Source organism: Mus pahari, chromosome 9, assembly GCF_900095145.1.
Source record: "Mus pahari chromosome 9, PAHARI_EIJ_v1.1, whole genome shotgun sequence".
NCBI classification, from domain to species: Eukaryota; Metazoa; Chordata; class Mammalia; order Rodentia; family Muridae; genus Mus; species Mus pahari.
In genome coordinates, this window is record NC_034598.1 from 42,904,746 (window position 1) to 42,916,026 (window position 11,281).

General features: G+C 45.9%; 1 protein-coding gene across 1 annotated transcript in view; it reads right to left on the reverse strand.

Annotated features, from left to right (window-relative positions):
- Trappc10 (trafficking protein particle complex 10) overlaps positions 1-11,281 on the reverse strand; it is a 57,216-nt gene that overhangs the window by 40,924 nt on the left and 5,011 nt on the right. The window contains exons 2-3 of the mRNA XM_021205022.2: positions 3,907-3,988; positions 1,210-1,345 (exon numbers count right to left, since the gene is read on the reverse strand). Of these exons, the coding sequence (XP_021060681.1) occupies positions 1,210-1,345; positions 3,907-3,988 (218 nt within the window). The remainder of the gene's footprint in view (positions 1-1,209; positions 1,346-3,906; positions 3,989-11,281) is intronic.

Consider the following 11,281-nt stretch of genomic DNA (forward strand, 5'->3'; position numbering starts at 1 on the left):
AAAAAAAAAAAAAAAAAGGTCAGGATGAGGGAGGGCTTAACATCGGAGAAAGCAACTCTACCAGTTAAGAACTGAAAAGGGAGAAGGGTCCCTCTAACTAATACATACAAAGAGTTCACCAAGGTTAATATGAATATAAATCAGCAGGCTTCCTACATACAAAAATGTAATATGAAACACATGGAATGAAAGCTCACTCATAATCCAAAAGAAAAGAAGAAAAGTAATGTACTTGGGCTGAAATAATCTCAGTATCTCAGTATATACTTGCCTAGCATAAACAAAGTCCTGGATTTGATCTCTAGGACTACCATATACATATACATATAATATACATATACACATATATTAAATAAAACAAAAATAAACCCGACATTGTGGATGGAGGGTCATGGAGAGCAAAATTCATGAGTAAGTCTGGCATGGCCATCCTACCTAGGAGGGCCTTCTGCTCACTATACCTGGGGTTTGAACTCAGGGGGGGCCCCAGGGTTCTATCAGGTCTATACTGTATGTGTATGTGGTTAATGATATATCTGCTTTCCTTTTCAAGTTCTGGGACATGCCATGTCAGGTAGAGGCCCTGTGTGGCCCTCCTCACTGAGAACCATTAATGCCCAGTCTCTAGTGTGCTTGCCTGGTACACAACGCCTTGCACTCATCCCCCACAGCTTGTGATTCCTGAGGAACAATACTTGGAGCAAAGTACAGTCCTGTCTTGTTCGAGTTACAGAACACTGCTGTAGCCTCAAAAGCAGGCTGAAATCCCAGAGGAAATGACTTCTGTACTTCACACACTGCCAAGTGCTTATTTTATTACTTCAAGCGGAAGAAATAACCCTCAGAACTTCCCCTTAGATGATGGGCAGGAGAATCCTATCAGGGCTCATGAATACGCAATTATAAAACACAAGTGAGAGCCACAGTACCAAGCCGAGTAAAGGATGGGGCCTACTGAGCGAGAAGTCCTGGGGAGGGAAAGAAGGTCGTGACAACACAAGGTGAACAACTTCAAGCTGACTAAACACTAGGGCTCACAGCCAGAACCATGCTATGCCCAGGGATTCCCCAGGAAAGCCACAGTTAGGTGAAGCAGAAACAGGGACAGTACTACCTATCTGGCAGAGGAGCCAAGATCATATACACCAAGAGAGAGCACAGGCCCATGGACTCCCCCTGCAACAGGCTCTCCACCCAGCCAGTACTCACACAGCACTCCGTCCAGTAGATGTGGAGGAAGGGGAAGGTAAGCAGGGCTTTGTTCCCTTCTTTGGGCAGCAGCTCCTCCTTGAACTGAACAAAGTTGGATTCCAGGTGAATCATTTTTGGAGCTCGGCCATAGGACCTAAAACAGATTTTAAAGTCACCAAGAAACTGAACAACAGAGGGGAATACAGGGCTGCAACAACATAGAATTCATTCACATCTAGGGCTAATTATGAATCAAAACTGGCAGAAACCATGCATGGATTAGTACAAACAGCTTTCACATCAAGGTCCCCTCTTCAAAAGGCCTTTCATTTATTCAAGAACACAAGGCACAGCAGCTCAAGGGTCGATCTGAGCAAGGCTGCCATGGACTTGTGAGAACAGTACTCTTACAGGGAAACCCGCCCTGGGCTCACTCTAAAAGGGAGGACACATGTCCCAACTGTCAAAACTACAGAAAGCTCTTCCCACTCTCAAGAGCCTTAATGCTTTTGTGACCTACTAAAAATTTGGTGGAAAACAACAGAGTTTTGTTTGCAGAGCTCAAATGAAGGCATGGCGCAAGAAAGCAGCCACAGACAGCTCGGCCTCCTGTGGCCCATGCACACAGGAGCCCCTGCTGCTCTCTGTAACGGTCTTTCTGATGGCTCCCAGTGTTTAGCAAACTGTCTACACTATGACCGTGCTTACACTCACACTGTGGGTTTCCTATCTGCAGGTTCTCTCGTGCCTGTGAAATTAATCACATTTCCTTCTCACATTGTTTTGTTCTGCTGGCTTCAAAGTTTACCATCTATTTCCATTCTGCTATTGATTTCATTTTATCTTGAAATACTCCGAGCTGCACATCACCTACGTTCAATGCCAATCTTTTACTCAGGCTGATGCTTTGCTGGGACTTCTCCTTCTCACCCCAGAGAGGTTGCTACTGCTTTGGTCTTCTAACAGTCTAGAGACATTTCTTCTTCCCACAGGGCTTCTGACCAAATCCAACAGGCTCCACACAGCTGCCCTGAGGCCCAGGGGCACAGAACCCTGACTGAGGTGGCTCCTGTTCATGTGCCTGGACTTCAGGCCCTAGACCTCTGCACAGAAGGGACCTCCAGGCTTCCACAGAGGTGGTCAGGAGCATCCATCACTGTAGAGAGGAGGTAGGATTTCTAGGCATGGGCATTCCTTGTCTAGCTGCTCCCAGCCTCCTCCCCAGGCCTGCGTTCTGCATTCCAAGTTCCACACGTTGTCATGGTCATAGACTGTTTACACTGGGAGTTTCTGAAAGTCCCCATCTGTCCATCTTCTCCCCAGACTGCTGCCTCCCTCTTTCTCTGCTTCTGCTCTTTTGAGTCCTCCAAAGTTCCTGCATGGAGACTTAGTCTGTAGTACTTCTTGGTGCTGAGATAGCCCTCGATGAAGTAGCCCATTTCAGAAGAGCTCAGGCTGGCACTGGGAAACAGCCTCATACTCATGCAGTCAGGGCCCTCAGCAGCAGCCATCCACAGTCTCAGACTTCCCGGCCTCCAGAACCACATGTCAGAGAAATCTCTGTTCATGTCAATACCTCAGCTGTTGTGCTATTTAGAGCCCTTTCCCTGGGTATGTGCTGGCTAGTCCCTTACCCTCACTGACTGGGGCTCAGGAGAAGGAGACATAAATTTATGGTGTTTCGCTGTTTGTTTTCCCCATCACCTTCCTTTTGCTTCGTGAACACACTTCTTGTGTCTTCGGGGACGTTTAGTAACGTACCTATCTGGCATCCCTTACAGATCATTTCTTCAGGGATTAGCCACCCCTTCCCAACATTAATCTGCTCAACTGTTTTCTTTAACAGCATTGGGCCTTTTCCGACACTGAATAATTTTTTCAAAGAGCACTCCAATACTGAGTATTTGTTATATTATTAGTTTCTAAATGAGACATCACTCTCAGGCACAAACATATTAGACATAATCTAACTCAAAAAAACCTGCCATCTAATGTCTAAAATAATAGTAACAAATTCCATCCAGGACAAGTGGGTAGATAGGCCAGGTACCTCAAGTACTCAAGTGTCTAAGGCAGGAGGGGGGTCCTAAGGCCTGTCTAGGTTGCAATACAAGTTCAAGATAATCCTGGGAAACTCAGTGAGATGCTGCTTTAAAATAAAGGTAAAAAGAAGATAAGGTGAAAAGGGGATTCAGCTCAGTAGAGGAATGCTTGCCCACTATATGCACATCTCTAGGTGCAGGTGTGGTACCCAGTACTTAACATACATACGTATGCACATACATGTACATGCACACACGCACGCATGCAGAATCAAGACTCAGGAGTGGTAGTTTAGACTGTAACCCTAGTAGTGTAGTACTCAAGTGGAGGCAGGAGCAATGCAAGTTTGAGGCCAGCCTGGGCTACATAGCAAGTTCAAGTCCAACATGAACTATAACAGGATTCTAACTCAAAACAAACAAACAAACAAACAAAAACAACCCCCCCCAAAAAAAAAACATGATGAGGTTAGGAAAGTGAAGCCCTGGATTCAATCCCCAGCACCACAAACACAACAATGAAACAGCCTTAAAGAGAAAGACCCATAAGCTAGGGGAGGCCATTGTTCATCAGTCTGCGCTCCAGAACAGAGGCACTGCTGTTTGAGCACCTATTTAATCACTCAAGCATCTGAATTACAAGGAAAGTCCAGCCAAAACACAGAGCCCATACCGTCTCCATTCCATTGGTTCTCTTGGAAGCTGCTGGGAAAGTGTTGGATAAATGGAGGTAAATAAATTCTGATCTCCAGCACCTACAACAGGAACAAAGGAAAACCAGTTATGTGGCTTTAAGATAAATACAGGCCAAATATACTTTATAGTTTAAGATGTTGATGTTCTTAGGCAATATTATCTTAAAATAAGTGACCAGTTTCAGGAACCCAAGCACTTAATCTGCATGGTTGAACTGAGGCCCTTCACAGAGCCTCCGCAAAGGTCTATGACTCTCACAGATTCTGCCTTGGAAGCAGTTCAGACCAGACCAGCCTCCTACTTACTTTTTTTTGTTTGTTTTTGTTTTTGTTTGTTTTTTTGTTTTGTTTGTTTGTTTTTCGAGACAGGGTTTCTCTGTGCAGTCCTGGCTGTCCTGGAACTCACTCTGTAGATCAGACTGGCCTTGAATTCGCCTCCTGTTTTCTAATACCACAAAGGAGCCAGAGGCTCCACACAAGAAAGGAAGCCTGAGAAGTTCTGCCCCAACACAGTCACTCAGAACTAACAGTACCGAATGCAGGTAGAGCTTCCACAATAAAGAGAAGGAAATGCACACAAGCCGAACTCAGACTGGGTGCTTAACCTGTGAGTCCTGACTCTGGAGAAGTTAGAGGTGATCAGGTGGGAGCTCAGCTGGCCTGGGAAGACTTACATCTGACTGCAGGCTGCTGTTCGGCTTGTCATTCAGCTTGCACCCTAACTTTAACAGAACTCTAAAGTCTACTTGGCTCTCCTAAAATGACAACACAACCATAACATACATAAACTAAAAAGGGAATGTTGCCTACAGACAGCTAACCTGTTAGACCGAGGGTCCTCTTTAAGAGAATGCACTCTCCTGCCTGCCTGCCTTGATTGATTGTAAAAAGGAGACTGGGAATGGATGTGAGCCATTAGCACAGCTGCTTATTTTGCCAGCATGAGCCAAAAACAGATCCTGAAGATTACACTGCAGTATCAGATCTCCAGGGAGAGCAATGGGGTATCTGGCACCAGGAGATGGTGGCTAGCATGGTGTTGGGAAGCTGCCTGCCTGGTCCTGACTGGCAGCATGCACCTACACTTGCCCTTCCTGTGCCTTGTGCACTAGACAGGAAAGGGAAAGGACAGGTCCCCAGCAGGGCCAGTCAGAGGGTATGCTGACAGCAGGGTAAGTATACACACACACACACACACACACACACACACACACACACACACACACACCAAGTGCGACCTGGCAGATGCCATCTCAAATCTGCTGTGGTTTTCACCCTGCTCATTTACTTGCTAGTCATCTGAGAAATCAGTACAGTAAGAAATCCCCAAGAAGTTCTCCACAGGAAACCACTGCACAGGGGAAAAAAAAAAAAAAAAAAGCGCAGCTTTTTCAGAATGAAGGAAGTAACAACCCTTCCCTCCCTTCATTCTGTAAGGGACTAGGCTTTACCTGTGTCCTGATTTAGTGGTACAGACTATATACTTGCCATGTGCAAAAGTATCATCTGACACACTGGGTCACCTCAGAGGTGACACACTCAGGTGACAGAACACTCTGGATGCATTCACAGGCAGCAGACAGCACATCTCACAGTTCTGAGATAAAAAACCCAAGAACAGAGGCACTGCCTGCTGAGGTTTCCCGGTCCTCTTTGTTCTGTGTCTTCCATCGTGGAAGGTAAGGCGTGAGGAGTTCTTGGGCTCTTTGGTAAGAATACTAGTAACCTTTAGTAGGGGCTCTGGCCCAGCATTCCTGAGACTTCATGTTAGCCTGTGAAGGAGGGCCACTGTACATACAAGTACAGTGGAGGTGGAGGGTGATTCCCAGGAGGTCAAGGCCAAGCAGCTGGTGAGAGTCCAAAGGCCTGGCTCCACCCTCTTCAGGAGCAGCAGTTGGACCTGGAGACTTGTCTTAGGAGACAGTTCTCCAGAAAGCTCCCCTGTGCTGTCCATCCCTCGTGGCTCCTGGAACTTGAACTCGGGTCATCAGGCTTACACAGTAAGTGCCTACACCTGAGGGGCCCCCTGGATGACTCCAATTTGTAGGTTTTTGTCAGAGCAAACAGGAGCATTGGGACTGCTTAGGTGAATCCTGTATGTTAAGAAGAGCCCTGCTAGCTCTGGACCAAGGTTCCTTACTTCCTTTCCCATGTTCTCTCCTCCTCACTCTAAAGTCTGTTTAAAAACAACCTTTTCAATAGGGTCTAACTGAAGCTTCAAAACTGAACAAGGAAGGAAGAAGAACCTGGCAAGTCCAGCAACGTTACACAGCACCTGGCATGGCTCCACACTTTTCGTGGGTTTTATCACAAATCTCACCCAGAGAAGGAACAGGACCATGAGCACATTGGTCTCCTCAGACTGGGCCCATTCTCCAGGTACAGCCCAGCCCAGCCCAGCAAAGGGTACAATGTGGGAGAAGAGAGGTACAGAAACCAGCAATCTCTCACCTGAGAGTGGGAAATACAGAATGTTCACATTCTTTTTAAAAATGTTTAAATTAATTTTTAAAAATTTACTGGAGAAGCCGGGCATGATGGCGCACGCCTTTAATCCAAGCACATGGGAGGCAGAGGCAGGTAGATTTCTGAGTTCAAGGCCAGCCTGGTCTACAAAGTGAGTTCCAGGACAGCCAGGGCTATACAGAGAAACCCTGTCTCGAAAAACCACACACACAAAAAAATTACTGGGAGGACAATGACTGCACATGAGTCATGGTGTGCATGTAGAGGTCAGAGGTCAGTTTGCAGGAGTTGGTTCTCTCTTTCCATTATCTGGGCCTGAGGGATCAAACTCAAGCAGGTGCCTTTACACACCAAGCCATTCTGTCGAACATGCTATTTCCAATAAAGGGATACATTTTTTTTTTTTTTTTAAGTTGCACTGGAATGCTTAGGTAAGGAGATGCTAGGGTAGAAGGTAGAATTCAGTTGTCCCTTCCATCTGAGAGACTTGTCCCAGAACCCCAGTGGACAACAACCCCTGCCGATGCTCAAGTCCCTTATGTAAGGTGGCACAGTTCTTGCACAGAACCCACATACATTGTTACACACACTGTAATAGCTAGCTGACTGCAGGCCTGGCCTAATGTCAATGCTGCCAGTGCCTCTGTATACTTGGTTACAGACAGTGCCACGAATGCAGGGCTTTTTTCCCAGACAAAAAGAATGTACAGAAGATAGGACAGTTGAGTAAATAAAGTCTTCCTGTCTTGAATTCTAGCTAAGACCATCTTTAAGATAGGAAAAAAAAAAAAAAAAACACTGAAGAAGCCTGGAGACAAACGTTCACATCGAGGTAAATCTGTAGACACCATTCCTATTGAAAGGAAGCAGGGCTCCTTGGATGGTAGTGACTGTAGATCAGAGGCAGGGAACTGAGAGCTCAAGAGTCAAGAACCTAGCAAAGCTCCTTGCCTTAGAAACCGAGGCTATGACTGAACTGGTCAGGGATAAAAGTGCACTCTTTAATGTATCGTCAGCAAGGGGCCAAACACAGCAAGGATGCTCATGACACGGAGAGAGCTGTCACTAAAGAGAACAGGGAGCCACTCTGAAGACAGCTCTGGGAAGGGGAAGAGCCATGTGTGCCAAGCACTAGAAATGTGCATGTATAAATGCTCTTAACATGAATGTCCTCACTAACACATGAGGAAAATGTTCAAATTACAATCTCCCCATTTTGCAACCTTTAGAAGGTAGGGAGAGACAATAGGACGTTGCGTGCCTGCTGAAGGAGGAGAGCACACTGGTAATGAGGCTGTCTTGCAAAAGCTAAACAAGAATGAATACAGTGTTGAGCTCCTCGATCAGGCTGACCAGACAGTGAGAACTTTGAGGGACAAGTGAGATAGGGCTGCAAAAACCAGAAGGCAAAAGAAACCAGGAAGCAGAGGTTCTAAGAGAATCAGCTCACTTAAAAACTTGATCAGGAAGATTGGAAGATGGCTTGGCAGTTAAAAGCAGTTTGTTCTTCCATAGGATGCAGGGTCAGATCTCAACACCAATGAAGACTAACAACCTCTGTAACTCCGGTTGTAGGAGATCTGATATCTGCTTCTGGCTTCTGCTGCACTCCACACAAGCAGTACACAGACTTATACCCAGGCAAATAATACATAATATACATAAAATAAAACAAAAACTTTAAAAACCCCATTATTTGAATACTAATTCAAACAATACTTTGAAAGTTAAGACACATAGGAGGCCAGGTATGATAGTGTACAATTGTTATTAGCCCAGCACTCAGAGACAGAGGCTAGAGGATCATGAGTTTGAAGCCCCATAGCAAGAGTCTGTCTCAGAAAGATACATATCTCATAGCATTTTATAAAACAAAAAAACAAAAAAAAAAACATGCTTTAAGTACAATTTTTGTAGCTATGTTTTTTAAAATTCACATCTTCTAAGATTTATTTGTGTGTGTGTCTGTGTGTGTCTGTGTGTGTGTGTATGTATGTATGTGTGTGTGTGTGTGTGTGTGTGTCTGCGCGCACCTGCAGAATCCAGAAGAGGGTATTGGGCTCCCAGAAATAGAGCTATAGGTACTTGTGAACTGCCCAACATGGGTCCTGGGTTGTCTCTTAACCACTGAGCAGTCTTTGCAACCCCTATAAAAGGGGCTATAGCTCTGATTAGTCATTGTCGTTTTGATCTGAGAGGACTAGAGACCCAGACGCTGGACACAGAGCAACATATCTTCTACAAAGAGGGTCCTCCAGAAGGAAAGGTCCTCACTGCTTTCAAGGAAGCCATGGAATCAGTAAGACCTTGACCCATCTCAAATGTCAGGAGTGATTAAAAAGAGCCAAGGGACTCCGCCTAAGAACCTGAGTAAGTCCTAAGCAGTTTTGAGTGACCATAACAAGGAGGTTAATGTAGGGCCATCACCAACATGGTCTTAAACACCCCCCTCCCCCAGAGAGTGTGACAAAGAGTAAAATACCCAGCAATGTCCCAAAGCAATCTCCACAAACACTGCCAAGACTCTCCTCCTGACCTGGGTCAGCCAGGGGCTGGTGCTTCTAAAGACTCACAAAGGCATCCTTCAGATGGCCACTTTGGCCAATGTAAACAGTGTCAGAGTTGTTAGTGCTTTGTTCATCTGTGCAGGGTAAAATCCACTTCCCACAAAGCACAAGAGATTCAAGAGTGCCCCATCCAAGCAGTAATCAACTAAAGACCTGCACTTTGTCTTCAAAAGGGACCCTAGCTCTCCTGAGAGAAACATGGTCCCCTGAGCTCAGTCCCTTCTACACACCCTTCTTGCACAGGTCTTGCACAGACCTTTGTGGGGGCAGCCATGGCCCCTGCCTTTCTAGGTACCACTGAACAACTGCATAGCTCAGTATTTCCTTATTTCCTTCTAAGTGGCATGCTGAGGACTACATACACCTTTGTGGAACCCAAGTGCCTCTCCACTTCCTCACCAACCAGACACAAACATGCACCTTGATCTTCATCCTTCCCCAGTCAGAGCTGCTCAAGACTCCTGTGTTTTAATCTCTTGTCAGGCTTGTGTCTTCCAGGATTCAACAGTTCTAGCCCATGTGACACTCTGACAATGTTCACCCCCTGGCACTGGGAGCCCCACTTCCCATAAGCCTCCTGGACTAGACAATGCAGACCTTCTACCAAAACTGCTCCAAGTGTGGTTCTCTTTTCATGGCCTGCCAGGAACTCCTGCCAGAGTCATCAGCTAAGTCAGGGCCAGGCATGCAGCCCCTTTGCTAGGCTCCAAGAGAAGAGAATTCCAACCAATCCCCCAAGACTGGGTTTACAGCAGAGTGTGGCCATGTGAAGGAAGGCTGTGAATGAGAGATCAAAAGGGGCACCGTGCCCCCAACATGAGCCTGGTGCACAGCTCATTCCACGCAGCCTGAGGAAGAGAGAACAGTTCACCAATCCTATACCACAGAGCTGCTCCAGCTGCGTGAGGGAGATTGCATACGTGGCAGTTCACCTAACCGAACACTAACCAATCAGGACTGTCCCTGTTGACATGCAGGAATTACACACCAGGAAATTGCAGCCCCACTGAAATGCCATCCACTCTCATTGAGCAAGGACTCCTCATTGCTCGTGCCTCACAGGTTGCCCCTCATCTACCACTGCTCTTTGCCATGTGCTAAGTCAGCGCTTCTCAATTTGGGGGTCATGACCCCTTCGGGAGTCAAATAACCTTTCCACAGCGGTCACATATCAGCTATCCTGCATATCAGATATTTACATCATAATTCGCAACAGTAGCAAAATTAGTTTTGAAATAGCAATGAAATATTTTTATGGTTGGAGGTCACCACAACATGAGGAAGTGTATTAAAGGGTCACAGCATTAAGAAAGTTGAGAACCACCATGCTAAATAAAAAAAAGAAAGAAAGAAAGAAAAAGAAAAAGAAAAGAGGCGCTGGAGAGATGGTTTAGTGGATAAAGTGCCTGCCTTGCAAGGAGGGCAGAGTCAAAGGTTGCTGTGGTTAGCTGTTGTGTGTCTGTAATTCTAGCACTGCAGCGCAGTGGGTGGCAGGTAACACACAGAGCAGAGCCTCTGAACACATCTGTCAGTTGTCTACTGTAGTCAATCAGTGAGTATCAAGTTCTGTAAGAGACCCTCTCTCAAAAGATAAGGTACAGAAGATGCCCAACACCGACATCAATCTCCCTCCTACATAACTGCACATATATAATCACACACATACACACGCACACACACACACATACACACACGCACATGCACACTCACACACAGGGGAGGGAGGGTTAAGACATTTAAGAGAAAATAGCTTTAAATATGAAACTGATAACAAGACATAGTATCTGGAAAATAGAATTGAGTTTTGCAACTTAATAATACAATTTAAAATGAACAAGACACTTTAATAAACATTTCACTAAGGTCTGCATGTGGGGCACTTGTCACCTGGAGACTGAGTCAGGAAGATTTCCAGTTACAGGCCAACCTGTGTGTGCTACACAGCAAGAGTGAGACTGTCTCAGGACAAACAAGATAGAGGAATCTTCCACTGTGGTGAAGAAGGCAGACAGCAGGCTGTCAGTGAGGATGTGGGAAGCCGCACACTGCCAAGGATGTTAAACAGTATAACCACTTTGGGAAGAGCTGGCACTTTCCTAAAAACCTAAACATAAGCTCACCATGTGACACAGTCATTCTCCTAGAATCCTCCACGAAATAAAAACGTCCACACAAAGACATGAGGCAGAATTATAAGAGCCAAATGTAGAAATGACCCAAACATCCACCAACTAGTGACTAGACAAGTGAGGGACAGACTGGTGGTCATACAGTGTTGGCTCCTCCCTCTAAGCCTTGTGTTCCGCCTCTTGCAGACAGG